Source organism: Mytilus californianus, unplaced genomic scaffold, assembly GCF_021869535.1.
Source record: "Mytilus californianus isolate M0D057914Y unplaced genomic scaffold, xbMytCali1.0.p SCAF_1, whole genome shotgun sequence".
NCBI lineage: Eukaryota > Metazoa > Mollusca > Bivalvia > Mytilida > Mytilidae > Mytilus > Mytilus californianus.
The window spans coordinates 100,218,190-100,239,547 of NW_026262581.1; the positions used below are offsets into that span (position 1 = coordinate 100,218,190).

Sequence of the window (21,358 nt, forward strand, 5' to 3'; positions counted from 1 at the left end):
TGACCTAATGGGTGACTTTAAAGCTAAAGTAGTATCTGTTAATGGGTAACTGAAATACATTAAAGCTAAAGAAGTTTCTGTAAATACAGATACTACTTTAATTTAAAGTAGCCCATTAAAGCATTCAATAAATTTTTCTCACAATTTTACAAAATGTTTGTCACTTTTCAGGGCTTTTCAAGGAAAATTTGGAATTTGACAAAAATTATTTTAATATTAACAATGACCAAGATATATATACACTTTCCAAATTCCGAACTTCAAATCATTCACTCCCAATAGAAAAGGGGAGATGTTATTATATTGACAGAAGTGAAAGAAAGTGTTCTATATGCCAGAATGGAGATGTCGGAGACGATTATCACTATATTTTTGTTTGCCCAGCTTTAGAAGATGAAAGGAAAAGATTTATTATACCAAACGAACTAATAAGCAGACATAATGTTTTAAAATTCAACACACTGTCTAACTCCAAAAAACCAAAGACACTCAGACAGCTTTGCAATTTCATAAGATGTATCAACAGTAAAATTACTCCTTCTTCTCAGCCATAGTTTCAACATATTTAAACACTAAAACTATTTCTTCAAACATGTTTATTTACATAATTTGTGTGTTTCGCCGATTAGATCGGCATCATCAGGTCCTGATGACATCGATCTAATCGGCGAAACATGTCGACTAAATAAATTGCAGATCACTTATGTGTTGTTGTCAATCTAGTGGTACATGTATTTAGATTTTTTTCATTTGACAACCCTGCAAACCATCGGTATCCACTTAAGGTATCTCTACCTGCACGAAACTTTGGTTCAGCAGTCCTTAATTATTTGTTTGTGTATATATATATTTTTTTTTTTTTTTTTATCTATTTTTATTTATTTCACTTTTGTTTAACATTTTTATTTTTTTTTATGTTATTACATTAAATATTTTGTATGCATGTTTTTATCTTCTCTGTAACCTTTGTACTTACATGGTTTTATGAGAATAAACTATCTATCTATCTATCCACTTTGTAATTTAAGCACTTGATCGTGATATGTTTAATGCTTGATTAAAGAATTTCTGATGCATATTCGGTCACATTTCTTTATTAAATAAATAAATAATTTCCAAATTCATACTTTTCCAGGGTATGAAAAATAAATAGGCTTTACCTAGTGAATAGAATGAATGATTCTTGTAAAAATGAATGACCAATTCAATGAGATAGTAAGTACCATTCATCCAGACAATCTAATTTTATACAGTAAAACATAAATTTGATATTTGACAGATACCAGTAGACAAAGTGATTGGGATAACATAGCCGCATGCCATCGTGGGAAATGTTTGGTAACAACATGGAGTTATCAGAGGTCCACAATGGGTACTCATAAACTTAAACATCCACTGTTTGATGAGGATCCAAAATTGAAACTAGCTACAGCATTGGTATGAATTTTGTTATTTTGATACACAATATTTGTATTTTATGTGAACATTTGTAATATCTAAATGATAGACCGTGAGCTTCTAGTGCATTTTAGTATCAGTTTTCCCTCATCCTGTAAGTTTTACTGTGGTCCAATCATCAAAAGAATTTATTAAGTTTTTTTTTATAAAATTCTGTCGATGTTAATGCTATAAATGTCAGCCACAAGATCCTATTTAATAATAAAAAATGTCAGTGGCATAATGCTGGTTTGTACAAATAAAAAATGTTGATGTGCTGGTTTGAACTTTGATGCACAAATTGTTTATGCATTGAAATCAAGGAAACAACACCGATGAAAATTTTCTGTGATCATTATAAAACTTAGTTTCAGTAGATATTTCTTTATTTTAATTATCTGAAAAGTTGCAATTGATTGAACCATAAAAGGGTGTCCCTAGTACGATGATAGAAGGGGGTTTGTACCGATCAAGCTGGTTTATATACCACCTATCAGTTAAAAGTATCAAATCCACCAGCAATATGAAAGCCATTTTTCATTATTTCAATTAGCATGATTAGATGTAATATTAATATTTTTCTGTTTTTATTTGTATTTTTGTGAATTTTTAAATTAATTGACAGTTTGTTTTATTTGATATTATTTCATTATTTCTTATATGTTGTTAATTTTGGAAATACTTTAGAGATATGAATGATTCTATTTGTTTTATTGAAGTGTACTGATATAAGTCCTTGTGGTAATTTTGTGGTAATTGGATATAGCACTGGTCATGTGGATAAATATAATCTTCAGTCTGCAATACACAGAGGCTGTTATGGAGAGACTATAGGTAAGGAGTTAGCTGATTAGATAGAGGAAGTTGAGATCGTTTTATGTTTTATTGATATTTTCAGGATGGATGAATATGATGTTTGTGCTAATCATGCTAGTTGGAATGAAATGAAAACAAATATAGAAAAAATATAGACTACATATTTGGGATTTTACGCATTTTGAAATAAAAAAAATATTATGGTATCTTAAAAATTTCATATGGGTTATATGCATTGCCAATGATAGTTTGAATTGATTCATTTTTATACAACCGCAAAAATTAAAAAATTTTTGGTCGTATATTGGTATGACGTTGGCGTCGTCGTCGTCCTCCTCCGAAGACACATTGGTTTTCGCACTCTAACTTTAGTTTAAGTGAATGGATCTCCGTGAAATTTTACCATAAGGTTAAATACCACAAAAGGAAGGTTGGGATTGATTTTGGGGGTTATGGTACCAACAGTTAAGGAATTAGGGGCCAAAAAGGGGCAAAAAATAAGCATTTTTGTAACTTCCAGACATAACTTGTGTGTTAGTGTATGGATCTCTCTGACATTGTACCACAAGGTTCCATATCACAAAGGGAATGCTGGGATTGATTTTGGGGTTAATTGCCGCAAAATTTTAGGAATTAGGGGCCAAAAAAGGGGAAAAAAACAAGCATTTTTCTAGTTTCATGTTAATAACTTGTGTGTAAGTATATGGATTTTTCTGAAATTGAACTACAAGGTTCCATATCACAAAGGGAAAGCTGGAATTGAGTTTGGGGGTAATTGCCCAAAACGTTTAGGAATAAGGGGCCAAAAATAGCATTTTTCTAGTTTCCAGACAATAACTTGTGTTTAAGTGTATGGATCTCTCTGAAATTGTACTGCAAGGTACCATACCACAAAGGGAATGCTGGGATTGATTTTGGGGGTAATTGCCTCAAAATTTTTAGGAATTAGGGGCCAAAAAGGGGTAAAAACAAGCATTTTTCTAGTTTCAGGACAATAACTTGTGTGTAAGTGTATGGATCTTTATGAAATTGTACTACAAGGTTCCATATCACAAAAGGAAAGCTGGGTATGAGTTTGGGGGTAATTGCCCTAAACGTTTAGGAATTTGGAGCCGCCAAAAAGGGGCCTAAAAACAAGCATTTTTCTAGTTTCCAGACAATAACTTGTGTTCAAGTGTATGGATCTCTCTGAAATTGTACTGCAAGGTAACATACCACAAAGGGAAGGCTGGGATTGATTTTGGGGTAATTGCCTCAAAATTTTAGGAATTAGGGGCCAAAAAGGGGCAAAAAACAAGCATTTTTCTAGTTTCAGGACAATAACTTGTGTGTAAGTGTATGGATCTTTATGAAATTGTACTACAAGGTTCCATATCACAAAAGGAAAGCTGGGTATGAGTTTGGGGGTAATTGCCCTAAACGTTTAGGAATTTGGGGCCAAAAAGGGGCCTAAAAACTAGCATTTTTCTAGTTTCCAGACAATAACTTGTGTTCAAGTGTATGGATCTCTCTGAAATTGTACTGCAAGGTACCATACCACAAAGGAAAGGCTGGGATTGAGTTTGGGGGTAATGAATCATAAGGGGGTTCAAAAAATTTAGTGGAGAGATTTTTTTTTTCTTTAAAATTTTCCATTTTAAATTGGTTATTTCTGATTTATATATAAAGCAAATAATAATGATATGGTTTGAATAGGTAAATTAAACATTTTTAAGTTCTTAGACCACATTCATTCTGTGTCAGAAACCAAGCTGTGTCCATACTTGCCCCAACTGTTCAGGGTTCGACCTCTGCGGTCGTATCCATCTGCGCCCCAGCGGAGCATTTTATTATAAACTTTTATAAATGCATATTTGAAAAAAAAAATTAATAGTGTGATATAATATCAAAACAAGGAAAATTTTGAATTTCATGTGTTCCAAGAAACTCACAAAAACGCAAGTAGGTTATATTATTGTTATGTCACTGAACTGTTTTTAAGAAGCTGGTTTTCATTATTCACCTGTATATAAGATTGTGTAAGGTATTTGTTACCATGCCTGTTTGAAAGAAAAATATTCATATATTTGATTTTTCTTACTACCACCCTCATATTTTCTGAAAGAGCAGTGTGTACAATGTTCAATAAGTTTTCTGCCAAATTCATTCTTCAGAATATTTATTTTTACATCAATTCATACCAATATAAAGGATACATAGTAAATTTCTATGAGAATTTTTTTTCAGTATTTATTAAAAGTTAGATTTAGGCTAAAAAAATTTGTTCACTGTTCAGAACGTAATGCATTGTCAAGTAGAATTGAAATACCGGTAGATAAATATGTCATATTGACTTTCCTTAATTTCAAAACTTTTTTACAGCACATAACTGTAGTGTAAGAGGTATCGCCATTGATGGGTTAAACCAAATCACGATTACAGCAGGTCTGGATGGTGAAGTAAAGTTCTGGAAATTTAAACAGAAAAATCTGATAGATACATGTCACCTGAAATGCTGCATATCTGATATATTGTTACATAGAGAAAGGTAAGGTTTTGCCTTGTAAGATTTTTCCTCTTGACCTAGAACTTGTTGTTTCTGTTGAGAAAGGTAACGATAATGTATGAAGTAATGCATTTTCATATTGTTTATTTGAAGCTTTCTCTTGATTAGATAACAAAAACATTTTAAAAAGCAAAACGTTACAAAATTTGTTTATTCAATCAAAGTAAAATATCATTTAGGGGATTGAAAATTAAGCAATGGTTTTCCGGAGTATTTTCATTACACACCACAAATTTTGCTAATCATACAGATTTATCTTGCTCAACTGTCTTCATGTCTACTTTTATATCCAGATTTTTATATTTTCTGAAAATTTTATAAAAGAATGATCATTATTTATGTTTCTTTTCTATGAAATTAAAGAGTGCTTATAAATATGTCAGTTGTCTTCTATCTAATCTGATACTGCAGTTTATTATTTAATTATTTGGTAACTGTAAGCTACAAATCTATTTTTTTCTAGCATGAAAACATGTGCACATATTTTTTTTTGGAATATCTCAGCATGCAGAAAAATAAACCAAAATTTGACACCTTTAATTTCTTCAACATGGCCATAACAAGCATAAAATTAATTCTGAATAAGATTATCTTCAGTGGGAAGAGAGGAACTACCAAAGTCACATTATTAATCAAAAATGTTTTAGATAAAATTTGTTCTAAATTCATTTACGGGAAAATTTTCTATCACAACAACATTGATTTATTTCAAAGATAAAAAAAAAAATTTGAATTATAATTATACAGCACAAAGAAGCTGATAGAACTATAGTCCCAAAGAATAGATATCTTATGAACAAACAACTTTTCCCCCTTGAATTGAAAAAAAAAAACAGAGTTTTATAAATAGATACCTATCTCTCTTCTGATTACCACAATACATTGGATATTGTAAATACAGAAATAAATGCGTGCATTCATTATTGTGATGTTAAGGAGGATGCACAAAAATGCTAGAGTAATTATTGCTATATCAAGAAAATCTGTATACAGGTGTAAATATCAGATATCAAAATGCGAGTTATTATTGCGATACTCACTCAGTCGCATTATTCACAATAATAAAAACCTTGCAATAATTTCTGAATTTACAGTTGTCTATACAAATTACACCTGACAAAAACTGCAAAAATGCATTATTGTCTTGACCATTTTTTTTTTAAGTTACTAGATTATACAATGCTTTTCATATAATATTAACTAAAATATAATAAGGATGGTATTTAGGAATTCTTTTATCACATTTAATAATCTTTTAAAAATGTGAAAGCTAATCTCTCTGATTATATTATTTTATTTTTTTTTAATTTATAGTTCCATGCTGGCAGTGTCACTTGATGACTTTAGAATTATGATTATAGATACAGACACACGTAAAATTGTCAGGACATTTCAGGGACATCACAATGCTGTCACAGATATGGTAAGACAACAGTTTTACTTTGAGTTATCTCCCTTTGTGGTGTTTCAAACAGTTGATCCTGCTACTTATATGCTTCAGTGTTCTCAAAACTTCATGATTATATGTTATGTATTATAAATTGTTACCCGAGAGAAATAGCTAAGTTGCTTCCAGCAAATGAAAAAAAAACTAGTTGATTGTTCTATATGGCAGGTAAAGCATATGTTTATTGTCAAAGGTATTTTACATAGTTTACATGTTAAAGGATTGCCAATTTAATTTCAACATTTCCATTATACTAACAAAATTACATATATCTCTGTGTCAACAGTTTATTATGAAATCTATATCAAAGGTTTATATCAGTAATGTCTGGGACAAAATCGAATAATCAGTGCTGATAAATTATTTTTACAGGAGTTATGTCCTTTGGGACTGTAAATTCTATCATTAATTGTATTGTAGGCACTCTCAAGTGTACAATTCTTGCCAGATTTTTATTAAATTCATATCAAATGTTTAAATCAGCAATGTCTTGGATGAGTTATAATATCAGTGCCAATCAGCTATTTTTAGGAGTTGTGCCCTTTGAAATATAAATTATATGGAGCATTCTCACACCTACCTTTCTTGTAGGATAATTATGAAATTTATGTCAAAGGATTATATCAACAATGTCATGGACGAGTATGAAAAGAAGTGCTGATCAATAATTTTACAGGATTTATGTCCTTCAAAATGTAATTTATATATTAGCACTCTAACACCTATATTTCTTAGAAGAGTGCTAAGCAATTATTTATACAGGGCATATGCCCGTTGAAAAAGAAATACTATGGAAATTAACATTGTTTAGTGATCTCATGCCTACATTTCTTGTAGGAAATTTATAAAAAAAGTTAAAAAAGAACCTCAAAAATTCTTTTTGGATTAGCCCTTGGACAGATAAAATATGCACTTTGGCAGGGGACATACACCTTATCGCCATTACTGGACATCACAAAGGTTCCCATAAAATTTTGGCGTCACAATAGAAAATGTCTGACACCACAATGGAAAAGTGATTGTTGTATGATGTCAATAGTTCAAGTGTCACAGATTCTCGGGTCAAGGGTCGCAGATTCCCAAATAGCGATAAGGTCTATTGAAATGCTGTTCTTTTATTGAGTTAATATCACTTCTTCACTTGTATTCACAAAATTTGTTAGATATACAATCTTATTCCTGTTATCTCGAAGTCAGTCGGACCAGAGAAATATTTCAAGATACCTGTAGTTCGACTCTAACGAAAACCGAAAGTTTGACAGACCAAGGGATACAACTCTTGCTTAGCTTGGTAAGGCTAAAATAAATCCTGATGAATATGGGTAGGGGATCGATTTTCTTATCTGAATGCGAAGTATCTGTATTATGTCATATGTGTATCAGTTTGAGATAAATAATGCAATTTGATTGCTTTTGTTTAACTTGGGACTGTAAATTTGGTTCGAGTCAACCGAAATTTTGACTCATCCAATTTCGACTCATCAGGAGTGGAAATACATATATTTATATGGAACAAAGTTCGGGACCACAAGAAAACTTCGACTCATCCGAAATTTCGAGTCAACTGAGTTCGAATCAATGAGAGTTAACTGTATAAGGTCTATCATGAATACTAGAATGTTATCATATACAGTGCACAATGATATTGGTTCTTGCATAGTTAGCTTCGTCAATAAACCAATTTTAATAAAACACTGTTGTATGATTTTCATATGTTATATAAAATGTCCATGGTTTTACTCTGCCTTTTAATTTGAATAAGTACAGCACACTATCAAAAATGACCTTGTATATTTAGTGCTCTGAATTTGCCATTTCAGACCTTCAGTCCTGACGCCAGATGGTTGATAACTGCAAGTATGGATTCTACCGTGAGAACTTGGGACCTGCCAACAGGAAAGTATGTCACTAACCTTAATGTGTATCACACATTTCATTATATTTGATTAAACCCCCATTCTAAAAGTGGACGTTATTTTGCATTCACCTTGTCCATCCATCCATTTGTCCTAACCTTCATGTATGTCTATGCTTATTCCGTCATTTAGAGGAGTTTTAAAGGTAGATTTTTTTTCTTCTATTTATCGTCTTTATTAAGTCTCCCAAACGAAGTTTGGGAAGACTTATTGTTTTTGCTCAGTTCTTATTATTATTATAATTCTTCTTCCTGTTCCTCCTCCGCCACTTTTAAATTTGAACTTGTCCGCACCCGTTCTCCAAAACCGCTTGTCAGATTAACTTAGGGTTTCACAATATGTTAGACTAACATGTCTAGTGGTGCAATCAGGGTTTTGTTTGTGCAATAGGGTTTATAAAGGGGTACTTTGAGGGGCGAAAAGAAAGAAGGGTTTTACTATAGAACCCTATGGGATTTTATTTTTTTAAATTTTCAAATGATTATAAATTGAAAACCGTTTGTGATAGACACAATCTTTTTTTTTGAAAATGTTCTAAATGATAAAGCACATTAAATGAAATACAGGGTTAGTCCCCAGGGGTCACCCCCACCCCCTGCCATTTAAGAAAGTTCTAATACCTTGAAAGTGGTCAAGATCCCCACCCCTAAACCATATATATTCTGGTTTGTCATGCTAAGATGGTTTGAATGATATACAGGGTTAGTCCCCAGGGGTCATCCCGACCCCCTGCCATTTGAGAAAGTTCTAATATCTTGTAAATGGTCGAGATCCCCACCCCTAAACCATATATATTCTTTTTGTCATTATAAAGCAAATCAAATGAAATACAGGGTTAGTCCCCAGGGGTCACCCCCACCCCCTGCCATTTAAGAAAGTTCTAATATCTTGTAAGTGGTCAAGATCCCCACCCCTAAACCATATATATTCTGGTTTGTCATGCAAAGATGGTTTGAATAATATACAGGGTTAGTCCCCAGGGGTCCCCCCAACCCCCTGCCATTTAAGAAAGTTCTAATATCTTGTAAGTGGTCAAGATCCCCACCCCTAAACCATATATATTCTGGTTTGTCATGCAAAGATGGTTTGAATGATATACAGGGTTAGTCCCCAGGGGTCATCCCCCACCCCCTGCCATTTGAGAAAGTTCTAATATCTTGTAAATGGTCGAGATCCCCACCCCTAAACCATATATATTCTTGTTCTTCATGTCTCGAACATTTGAATGACGTATAGGATCAGTCCCCAGGGGTTCCCCCCACCCCCAATGTTCTAGTATCTTGTAAGTGGTCAAGATCCCCACCCCTAAACCATATATATTCTGGTTTGTCATGCAAAGATGGTTTGAATGATATACAGGGTTAGTCCCCAGGGGTCATCCCCCACCCCCTGCCATTTGAGAAAGTTCTAATATCTTGTAAATGGTCGAGATCCCCACCCCTTAACCATATATATTCCTGTTCGTTATGTCTCGAACATTTGAATGACGTATAGGGTCAGTCCCCAGGGGTTCCCCCCACCCCCAATGTTCTAATATCTTGTAAATGGTCAAGATCCCCACCCCTAAACCATATATATTCCTGTTCGTCATGTCTCGAACATTTGAATGACGTATAGGGTCAGTCCCCAGGGGTTCCCCCCACCCCCTGTGTTCTAGTATCTTGTAAGTGGTCGAGATCCCCACCCCTTAACCATATATATTCTGGTTTGCCATGCCAAGATGATTTGAATGATATACAGGGTTAGTCCCCAGGCATCACTAATGCATATAACTTTACCAAACCAATTTTCACTGGACTTTGCCCAATGTCAGACGACCCTGGGAATTACGAATTATGGGAGCTTCGTTTGGGAGACTTCGTAACAGCATCCTGTTACAATCATTTCTTGTTTGTAGACAAATTAGTCACTCCATAGTAACAGGACTTTTAAAAAATTTATTGACCAAGCGTCAACATGAACATACTTAAATACTCTTTGATATTTTCAACGACTGTTATATATGTTATATATAAAGTAGCATATATGTTAGTCATCAGTAAATTGCAGATTAGACTGGTGAAGTAATTTACACAAATTCTATTATTCATTGCCAGATAAGGCTATGAATGTTACTACAAACAAACAAAAAACAAAAACAAGGCATCATCATGAACTGTGTGGGGAAAATTGGTTTCCAATGAACAAATTTTAAACCATAATTTTGTTAAATGAGATTTGATAGAATAATAAACAGCTTAAAGAAGTTATTTCATAATTCAGTATTCCTTAACTGGCAAATAAGAAGGAAAATACACATCAAACTTGATCATTAATTTGTGTGTGACATTTCAAAGAAGAAATTATAGAAATTTCTTTCTGATTTGTCTTTTCTCTATTTAAAGCATATTTTATTATATATATATATATATTCAGTTTTTTTCTCACTATTTGAAAAAAAAAATATTTTACACACCCCATCAAACAGTTATGTTATAAATTTTTTGCTGCATGTCCAGGATGTACCATATATCTAGGATTTTGAAAAAAGGGGGCCCACCAACATTAGAATTTGGACTTGTGAAAAGTCTATGTGTTAACCATATGTTTAGCTCAACAAGCCCCCCGCCCTAAATTTGCCTCTCAAACAAATTAAACAAATTTACACATAATTTTAAAATGCCAAGGAAAAGGTTAAAGCACAATTTCTTTTTTATATTCAGATATTACATCAATATTAGATAAAATAAAATTTAAATTGATGTAATTTATTGGTAAATATTTACTCATTATTTGATATTTATAGACTTATTGACTGTTTCCTGGTCAGTTCAGCAGCAACATCACTGAGCCTGTCACCTACAGGAGATTTTCTAGCCACATCACATGTAGATGATATAGGTGTTTACCTGTGGTCTAACATGACATTGTACACCTTTGTCTCATTGAGACCTCTCCCTGAGGATTATGAACCTGACACATTAGAACTGCCAGCTACTCAGTATGAAAAGAAGGGTGAGTGGAAGAGTATAGGACTTTGTAAACCATTTAATATATTTCCACCGTCAGATGTTGAAAGAGGAATATGGAAAGAAATACCATTTATATTGTGTATGCTATAGCTAAAGATGACCAAAATCATTTTAAATTTAGAAATTGTGATTAGGGACAATTAAACACAGGAAAAAGTATGATTTGACTCATTCACAATTTAATCTTGTGGAAAATAAATCAAATTTAAGGTTAACATTCAAATTGAATGTCAATTTCAATAATTTGATATATATGAAATATAACATGGAATAAATATCATTGTGCCAGCAATCCATCAACACATGTAAACCAAAAATTAAGATATTTAGGTCACCCTAATGTATAATAAAAGCACTCCTATAGTATGTCTAAATTTACCTGAGTATAGACGGATTTAAGATAAATCAGAGTTCTCTACCCTCCCACCATTTTTTATGCCCCACCTATGATAGTAGAGGGGCATTATGTTTTTCCGTTTGTGCGTCCATTCGTTCGTTCGTCCGTCCATCCATCTGTCCCGCTTCAGGTTAAAGTTTTTGGTCGAGGTAGGTTTTTGTTGGAAGTTGGAAGTCCAATCAACTTTAAACTTAGTACACATGTTCCCTATGATATGATCTTTCTAATTTTAATGCCAAATTAGAGTTTTGACCCTTATTTCATGGTCCACTGAACATAGAAAATGATAGTGCGAGAGGGGCATCCGTGTACTATGGACACATTCTTGTTTTTATTGAGAAAGCAAAACTGATCAAATCATTTGAAATTTGGAAATAATGTAAAGCACCATACACCCAATCACTTTTAACACAGGTTTCCTAAAACTTAGAGGTCTCAAGTGAAAATGTAAAATTTGCTGCATTCTATTTATAGAGACAGATGAAGAAGATGAAAAAGACGATATAGATATGGATGACTATGAACTGTCAGCATTTAAATCTCCAGAACAATTATCTGATGAACTTATAACATTATCATTATTACCTAATTCAAGGTGGCAAAATCTTCTCAATTTAGACATTATTAAGGTGTGTTTTAATTTAGTGTCAGTATTAATATTTGTCACTTCATTTTTATACGACCGCAAAAATTAAAAATTTTTTGGTCGTATATTGGTATGACGTTGGCGTCGTCGTCGTCGTCGTCCGAAGACACATTGGTTTTCGCACTCTAACTTTAGTTTAAGTGAATAGATCTCCATGAAATTTTACCATAAGGTTCAATACCACGAAAGGAAGGTTGGGATTGATTTTGGGGGTTATGGTACCAACAGTTAAGGAATTAGGGGCCAAAAAGGGGCCAAAAATAAGCATTTTTGTAACTTCCAGACAATAACTTGTGTGTAAGTGTATGGATCTCTCTGACATTGTACCACAAGGTTCCATATCACAAAGGGAAGGCTGTAATCGATTTTGGGGGTAATTGCCTCAAAATTTTAGGAATTAGGGGCCAAAAAAAGGGGCAAAAAACAAGCATTTTTCTAGTTTCATGACAATAACTTGTGTGTAAGTGTTTGGATATTTCTGAAATTGTACTACAAGGTTCCATATCACAAAGGGAAAGCTGGAATTGAGTTTGGGGGTAATTGCCCGAAAGGTTTAGGAATTGGGGGCCAAAAAGGGGCCAAAAATAAGCATTTTTCTAGTTTCCAGACAATGACTTGTGTTCAAGTGTATGGATCTCTCTGAAATTGTACTGCAAGGTACCATACCACAAAGGGAAGGCTGGGATTGAGTTTGGGGGTGATGAATCATAAGGGGGTTCAAAAAATTTGGGGGGGATTTTTTTTTTTTCTTTTTTTTCTTTTTTTCCTTTTTTTTTTTCTTTTAAAATTTTCCATTTTAAGTTGGTTATTTCTGATTTATATTTAAAAGCAAATAATAATGATATGGTAGGAGATACACACTAAACAGGATGTGTAAATTATTATATAATAAGTATTGTGCAATAGCAAGAAATTTTCAATTGCACAGTATTGCACAATAGCAAGAAATCTTCAATTGCACAGTATTGCGCAATAGCAAGAAATCTTCAATTGCACAGTATTGCGCAATAGCAAGAAATATCCAATAGCACAATATTGCGCAATAGCAAGAAATTGTCAATTGTACAGTATTGCGCAATAGCAAGAAATATTCAATTGCACAGTATTGTGCAAAAGAAGATACTTCGTATAAATTGCTTATTTCTTGATCAATTTCAATGGGGTTTTTTTCTTGAATTCTTGGGGTTCTTTAATATGCTGAATCTAACCGTGTATTAAGTTTTTGGATTTTGGGCCCCGTTTTTAAATTGGTCCACATTGAGGTCCAAAGGGTCCAAAATTTAACTTTGTTTGATTTCATCAAAAATTGAATTATTGGGGTTCTTTGATATGCCGAATCTAACTGTGTATTTAGATTCTTAATTTTTGGTTCCATTTTCAAATTGGTCTACATAAAGGTCCAAAGGGTCCAAAATTAAACTTAGTTTGATTTTAACAAAAATTGAATTTTTAGGGTTCTTTGATATGCTGAATCTAAACATGTATTTAGATTTTTGATTATGGGCCCAGTTTTCAAGTTGGTCCAAATCGGGGTCCAAAATTAAACTTTGTTTGATTTCAACAAAAATTGAATATATTGGGTTCTTTGATATGCTGAATCTAACCATGTATTTAGATTTTTGATTTTTGGGCCCCGTTATCAACTTTGTCCACATTGAGATCAAAAGGGTCCAAAATTAAACTTTGTTTGATTTCATCAAAAATTGAATTCTTGGGGTTCTTTGATATGCTGAATCTAACCATGTATTTAGATTTTGGATATTGGACCATAATAGGTGAATGTCCAATTTAAAATTTTTAAGTTCTTAGACCACATTCATTCTGTGTCAGAAAACTATGCTGTGTCAAATATTTAATCACAATCCAAATTCAGAGCTGTATCAAGCTTGAATGTTGTGTCCATACTTGCCCCAACTGTTCAGGGTTCGACCTCTGCGGTCGTATCAAGCTGCGCCCTGCGGAGCATTTTATTAAATGTTTATTCAGTAAAATTAAACCAATATTTTTAATGGCTAGGAATGTTTCTAATTTATTCTTTCATCTTTGATCTGATTAGCAGGCATACCTTCTAACAATGATTATTAGATTAGGTAGAAAGATAAATGATTATTGTCAGTACCTTATTGCTTAAATAGTGTAAGTGTGGAAAAAGTTAATTTTAAGGAGTTGTGAAGATTTGATAACAGATGATAACAATTTTTTGTTTTCACAAACCTAGAGTAAAAGATAAAACTGTTTGAGTATCAAAATTTCATAATTAAAAAAATGATAAACACCTCAAGTAAAATGTATGTTTATCAAATAAAAATATTAATTACTTTTTAAGCAACAGTTCTGTATTTCTGTTTCAGAAAAGGAACAAACCTAAAGAAGCTCCCAGGGTACCAAAGTCTGCACCATTCTTTATACCAACTATAGCAGGACTTGAACCTAAATTTGCCAGTATTAAAGATGATACTGAAAAAGAGGTAGGATTGTTTGTAGCATATGTATTTTGATTGATTGAGATGATTACCTACACAAAGTCTATAAATTAATTGATTAATTGATTTTTGGCTTGAATTAGATGATAAGTTTGATTTGTCATGGCAGATCATATTTAAGACAAAACACATTTTTCTTATCTCTATAGTTGATTCATGGCAGGGAAAGCTTTGACATTAATATTCCCAAAAGCTTATGGAGATGTTCCATCATGTGCATGAAGCATCTGGAAACAGAATTTTTATAACATCTTTGCTAATTAATACAAGCTGGGTCTGAAAATAAATGTTTCACCATACAAAGACAACAGTTTTGGTTCATTAAAAGGATGACAGGTCTGATTCATAACAAGGATGACAGGTCTGATTCATAACAAGGATGACAGGTCTGATTCATAACAAGGATGACAGGTCTGATTCATAACAAGGATGACAGGTCTAATTCATTACAAGGATGACAGGTCTGATTCATTACAAGGATGACAGGTCTGATTCATTACAGGGATGGCAGGTCTAATTCATTACAAGGATGACATGTCTGATTCATTACAAGGATGACATGTCTGATTCATTACAAGGATGACAGGTCTAATTCATTACAAGGATGACAGGTCTTATTCATTACAAGGACGACAGGTCTGATTCATAAGAAGGATGACAAGTCTGATTCATAACAAAGATGACAGGTCTAATTCATTACAAGGAAGACAGGTCTGATTCATTACAATGATGACAGGTCTGTTCCATTACAGTGATGACATGTCTAATTCATTACAAGCATGACAGATCTGATTCATAACAAGGATGACAGGTCTGATCCATTACAGAGTTGACAGGTCTGATTCATTACAAGGATGACAGGTCTTATTCTTAACAAGAATGACAGATCTGATTCATTACAGGGATGACAGGTCTGATCCATTTCAAGGATGATAGGTCTGATGTATTACAAGGAGGACAGATCTGATTCATTATATGAAGGACAGGCCTGATACATTACGAGAAAGACTTTTTAAGCTTTTTTTTTTTTTGCTTAACAGCTGGCTTTGCTAGTGATACTCCAAATATGACACAAAAACTAAAATCAACTCTTGCTTTTCTATCTGTAATTGTGCACTTAACTAGTATCAAATGTGGTGGAAGCAGTACTTTAATTTTAATGTCCCTTTTAAGAATATGTTTTATAACCTAAGCCACCCAACCAGTAAAATTTCCATTTGAAATTATAAAAATTATGAGGCAAATTATGGAAAAAATTTAATTGAATCTTTGTTTTGGTCTAGTATTTTTTGCTGATATGTTTGACTTTTGTTTTTTAATCAACCTGTCTGTCTGCAAATATGTTTATTGATTTGGAACAGTTTTGACCTACTACATAATTGGATACATAAAGAGCTGCTCAACAAACGCCTCCTATGTTTTGTGCTCGTAGAGTTCCCTTAAGTGGATACCAGATGGTATGCAGGGTTGTCAGATAAAAAAATAAATACCACTAAATTGACAACAATACTTAAGAAAACTGCATCTTTATTGGTCGACATGTTTCACCGATTAGATCGGTGTCTTCAGGACAAAATATAAAGGGGTTCTAATTTCTTATACTTTGTCCTGAAGACGCCGATCTAATCGGTGAATCATGTCGACCAATAAAAGATGCAGTTTTCTTAAGTGTTGTTGTCAATTTAGCGATAATTGGATACAGTACACTTAAAGATTTTCTCATCTGAAACAATTAGATCTGTATCATCCATGGGTGACATTTCAAAATTTTATCTAGTAATATGACCTGGTGAACAACAATGCAGAATATGATTTCATCTTCATAATAACATTGAACAACTGTGTTTCCAAAGAAAGAATTATAATGCTGGGCTCTTATAATGAAACCATAGAAATAACTTCTTGTTCTTAAACCTGTTTTGGAATTTTTTTCCCACTTGAGAATTACGTGAAGAAATCTTCGAAATACTGTAAATAACAAATAAAATGGTTTGACTAGGTCTACTTGTTTAGAACTGTTTTATTACTCCTAATGCTTAAATAGATGGGACAATTTGACATTTAATCTTATGATATAACATTTATTTTGTAGACAAAATCCAGGATTAGTATTGGTAATCTAGAACCTCTGTCAGAGTTGGGGAAGGCATTGACTGCTGATGATTTAGATTGTAAGTAATATTTTATACAACTTTTTTACATTTTGTTTTGTTTGTTTCACTTTGTTTGATGTTTGATCCACATTTTTAGATATATAAACTCCTATTATAGGTCTGTTTTTCTACTTTTTTCAAAACACCTGAATGGTTTGTGAAGGTATTTATGTTTAGTATTATCTTCTTAGTAAATTCAAGTACCCTGCTCTTTGAAAACTACTGCATCAGTGTGTTTAAACCAATGAGTCCTATAGAAATGTTTTTTTTCTTCAGTGATTTAGTTATTAAAACAGCAATAACTCATATGAGGGGCGGGAGGACCTTTTTGGGGAAGTCGGGATTGGGCCTTTATATTGCGGGAATTCGGGATTGGACCTTAATTTTTATAGGAATTTGGAATTTACACCTATCAGGACTCTGGAATTAATAATAATTTTTTTGGTATCCTGGAAAGAATGTTTTAATTTTTTCGGGAATTCGGGATGATACCCCCTCCTACCACCCCTCTCATATGCATCAATGATACAAGTGCTAAAGAAATGAATTGGATATGATTTTTTTAAAAGCTCTTTAACAAGTTAAACACATATCTGATAGTGTTTTTATTTCATTCACTAAGCATCTTATCAAATACATGCACTACCATGTTTATTTTTGTTATTGTTAGATGACAAAATACTAAACAGATTCAAGGAATTAGGACCATCTGCTATTGACCTTGAAATAAGGTCATTATCACCAGAAGGAGGAGGATCTTTAGAAGCCATGGAAAGATTCTTAATGTTCTGTAATCACATCCTTTATTCTAAAAATAACTTTGAACTAATTAATGCATACCTAGGACTTTTTCTTAAGGTAAGAATAGAACAGAAGCATTGTCCAATTTTTTTATTATGCCCCCCGCTGTAGGCAACAAGGGCATTAAGTGTTACCCTTGACCGTCCATCTTTCTGTCTTTCCAGAACAGGGGCATTTGTGTCCTCAGACGCATTCTTATTTTATTGTCTATTTGAAATATTTGCGGAACATACAGGACATCTATAGACCATCATACTGTGTTCATCAATATAAATCATGTGTTAAGCTCAAATACCCATGAACAAGTTATGTGTTATTTAAGGTCAAGATTCAGTCTTCAGCAATATATTTCATGTTTCAAGCTCTAAATACCCATGAGCAAGTTATGTATAAACTAGGGTCAAGGTACAGTCTTCAGCAAAATATATATCATATGTCAAGCTTTAAATACCCATGAGCAAGTTATGTATAAATTCAGGTCAAAGTACAGTCTTCAGCAATATATTTCATGTGTCAAGCTCTAAATACCCATGAGCAAGTTATGTATAAACTAGGGTGAAGGTACAGTCTTCAGCAATATATATGATGTGTCAAGCTATAAATACCCATGAGCAAGTAATGTATAAATTAAGTTCAAGGTACAGTTTTTAGCAATATATGTCATGTGTCAAGCTCAAATATCAATGAGCAAGTTATGTATGATTTAACAGAGACTACCAAAAATATAACACCTAATTCTAGGACAAAACACAGATATTACTGAAGACAATCACTGACAAAGATCCTGATTGTGGAAATAATTACTTTTGTATAAAATTGTTTATTATATCTTTATAAGTAAATACAGGTAAATTGTATGTGTATTAGGATCAATGGCTATTGTACTGTATCAGCCATCCATGATGATATCGATATAAGTCACGGCTGCAAAGGCTTTATCACACCCCTAATCTATTTAACGTCACATCATCGACATCAGTCACAGTTGCAAAGGCTTTATCAAACCCCTAATCTGTATTAGATCATGTCACGTAAAAAACATCTACTTGAGGTATATAATGAAGTGTATATGATATGTCTTTTTCAATATTACACACCGCGTCAACCCTCAAATAATATTATATTGGTGTCTCAGGTTGATGCTGATGTGATATTGAAAAAGCCATATGATATTCTCTATATATTTCGAGTTATTTTTAAATAAATAATTTTTTATTTTTGTATTTCAGGTACATGGTGATACTATAGCTAGCAATCCTACATTGTGTTCAGTATTAGAAACTTTAAGTTCGTGCCATTTAGAGACATGGAGAAATTTACAAGATTTATTTACACAAAACACTTGTATGGTCAATTATCTAAGAACAGCCACTCTTTAAATTGATTGAATTTTAATTAAAAAATTTGAAAAAAAAACATTTTTGATTATTCATTTCAGAAAGTATATGATTCCTCTCAGTCAGATCATCCTCACATTAATAATTGTCAACAACTACAAATATCCACCAATTCATGAATAATTTTACCTCTGTTTAATGAAGAAGGTCAATTGCAATGTGTTAAGTCATTTAATTTGCTTGTTTTTTTGCCCTGCCTATGATAATAGGGGCATTATGGTTTTCAGGTCTGTGTCCCACATTAATGCTAAAAATACAGAATGTAATAAAACAACAGAAAGATAACAGAAATCACGAAAAAATGTAGACAGTATAACACACCAAATGAACCTCAAACACACAACCCCATGGTTAGATGGTGCACAGAGTTGAAAGTGAAGAATTAACCCAACCATCTCTGTTCATCAAGAAATTTAGCTCTTAAACACCAAAGAACAGAAAGGTTTAATCCATTCCAAAAATTTAAAAACATATTCAAAAGAAAACATGAATCACAAAAAATATTGGACAGTACAAGTGGTTTTTGGTAAGAGACTTTTGCAGAAGTTGTTGACCTTGGACATGTAGTATAACTTGAAAATTTCATATTCACCATTTTTTATACGAACGCAAAAAATTTGTGTTTGTATATTGCTATCACGTCATCGTTGTCCAAAGACATTTTGTTTCCGGACAATAACTTTAGTTTAAGTGTATGGATCTCTATGAAATTTTAACCAAAAGGTTCAATACTACATAAGGAAGGTTGGGATTGTTTTTTGGGTGATGGTCCCAACTGTTATGAATTAGGGGCCAAAAGGGAGCCCAAAACAAGCATTTTTCTAGTTTCAGGACAATAACTTGTGTATACCGGTAAGTATTTTGATTGCTCTGAAATTGTACCACAATGTTCAATACCACAAGTAGAAGGTTGGGATTCATTTTGGGGATAATTGCCCAAACTGTTCAGGAATTAGGGGCCAAAACAAGCATTTTTATGTCGTATATTGGTATGACGTTGGCGTCGTCGTCCGAAGACACATTGGTTTTCGCACAATAACTTTAGTTTAAGTGAATGGATCTCTATGAAATTTTACCATAAGGTTCAATACCACAAAAGGAAGGTTGGGATTGATTTTGGGGGTTATGGTACCAACAGTTAAGGAATTAGGGGCCAAAAATAAGCATTTTTGTAACTTCCAGACAATAACTTGTGTTTAAGTGTATGGATCTCTCTGAAATTATACCACAAGTTTCCATATGACAAAGGGATGGTAAGGATTGGCTTTGGGGGGTTATGGCTCAAACCGTTAAGAATTAGAGGCAAAAAAGGGGAAAAAACAAGGGTTTCCTGGTTAATGGACAATTTAAAAGCAGTGTAAGGGAGGTAATCCAAAAACAAAATTGTACAATGTTATACAATGTTGGATTACTTCCCTTACACTGCTTTTAAATTATCTATTTAAGACTTTTATGATGTATTGAAATTGGTAATTATGGTTGCAAACTCCATTCAAATATTTTTTTTTTTTGCAAAACAAAGGGGGGAGGGGGTCAATACGCAACAGCATAGTGTATTTCACAAAAGCAAAAAATTGAAAATAAATTCAAATCATATAACCAATTCTAAGTTCTTTGATTACAGTTATTCGGTGTCAGAAACCTATTATGTGTCAAATATTTAATAACAATCCTAATTCAGACCTGTATCAAGCGCGAATATTGTGTCCATTTTCGCCCCAACTGTTCAGGGTTGGACCTCTGTGGTTGTATCCAGCTGCTCTCAGTGAAGCATTTTATTCTTTTTTTTGGGGGGTGTCAATTTTTTTCCCTCAAGATTTAAGAAATTATCAATTTTCCCCAAAAAAATTGGGGGTCACAATTTATTTTGCTAATTCTTTGTATATAGTCAGAAAACAGATTTACTAAGTATTGCGCAACAGCACAGTGTATTGCACAACAGCAAGAAATCTTCAATTGAATATAAATTCAAATCATACAACCAATTTCAAGTTCTTTGACTACATTTATTCTGTGTCAGAAACCTATAATGTGTCAAATATTTAATTACAATCCAAATTCAGACCTGTATCAATCTTGAATATTGTGTCCATTTTTTCCCCAACTATTCAGGGTTGGACCTCTGTGGACGTATCCAGCTGCGCTCGGCGAAGCAGTTTATTATATTTAGGACTATCAACATAAAATCAATGGTCAGTATAGCAGGCGAGACATTTCAGCGTGTGCACTCTTGTTGCATGAGTTGTAAAAAATGTCTTCAAAATATCACTGTTTAGTAGGTCTTTCTGTAATGCCTGAAATAATTGATT

At 33.0% G+C, this 21,358-nt stretch overlaps 1 protein-coding gene across 1 annotated transcript in view; it reads left to right on the forward strand.

The window, feature by feature from the left end:
* LOC127727673 (WD repeat-containing protein 36-like) overlaps nt 1-19,068 on the forward strand; it is a 30,275-nt gene extending 11,207 nt beyond the window's left edge. The window contains exons 10-20 of the mRNA XM_052234791.1: nt 1,280-1,437; nt 2,157-2,271; nt 4,615-4,780; nt 6,113-6,221; nt 8,066-8,145; nt 10,947-11,155; nt 12,044-12,198; nt 14,567-14,683; nt 16,791-16,869; nt 17,522-17,709; nt 18,882-19,068. Coding sequence (XP_052090751.1) covers nt 1,280-1,437; nt 2,157-2,271; nt 4,615-4,780; nt 6,113-6,221; nt 8,066-8,145; nt 10,947-11,155; nt 12,044-12,198; nt 14,567-14,683; nt 16,791-16,869; nt 17,522-17,709; nt 18,882-19,031 — 1,526 coding nt within the window. The 3' untranslated portion in view covers nt 19,032-19,068. The remainder of the gene's footprint in view (nt 1-1,279; nt 1,438-2,156; nt 2,272-4,614; nt 4,781-6,112; nt 6,222-8,065; nt 8,146-10,946; nt 11,156-12,043; nt 12,199-14,566; nt 14,684-16,790; nt 16,870-17,521; nt 17,710-18,881) is intronic.
* Nucleotides 19,069-21,358: the final 2,290 nt, after the last annotated feature.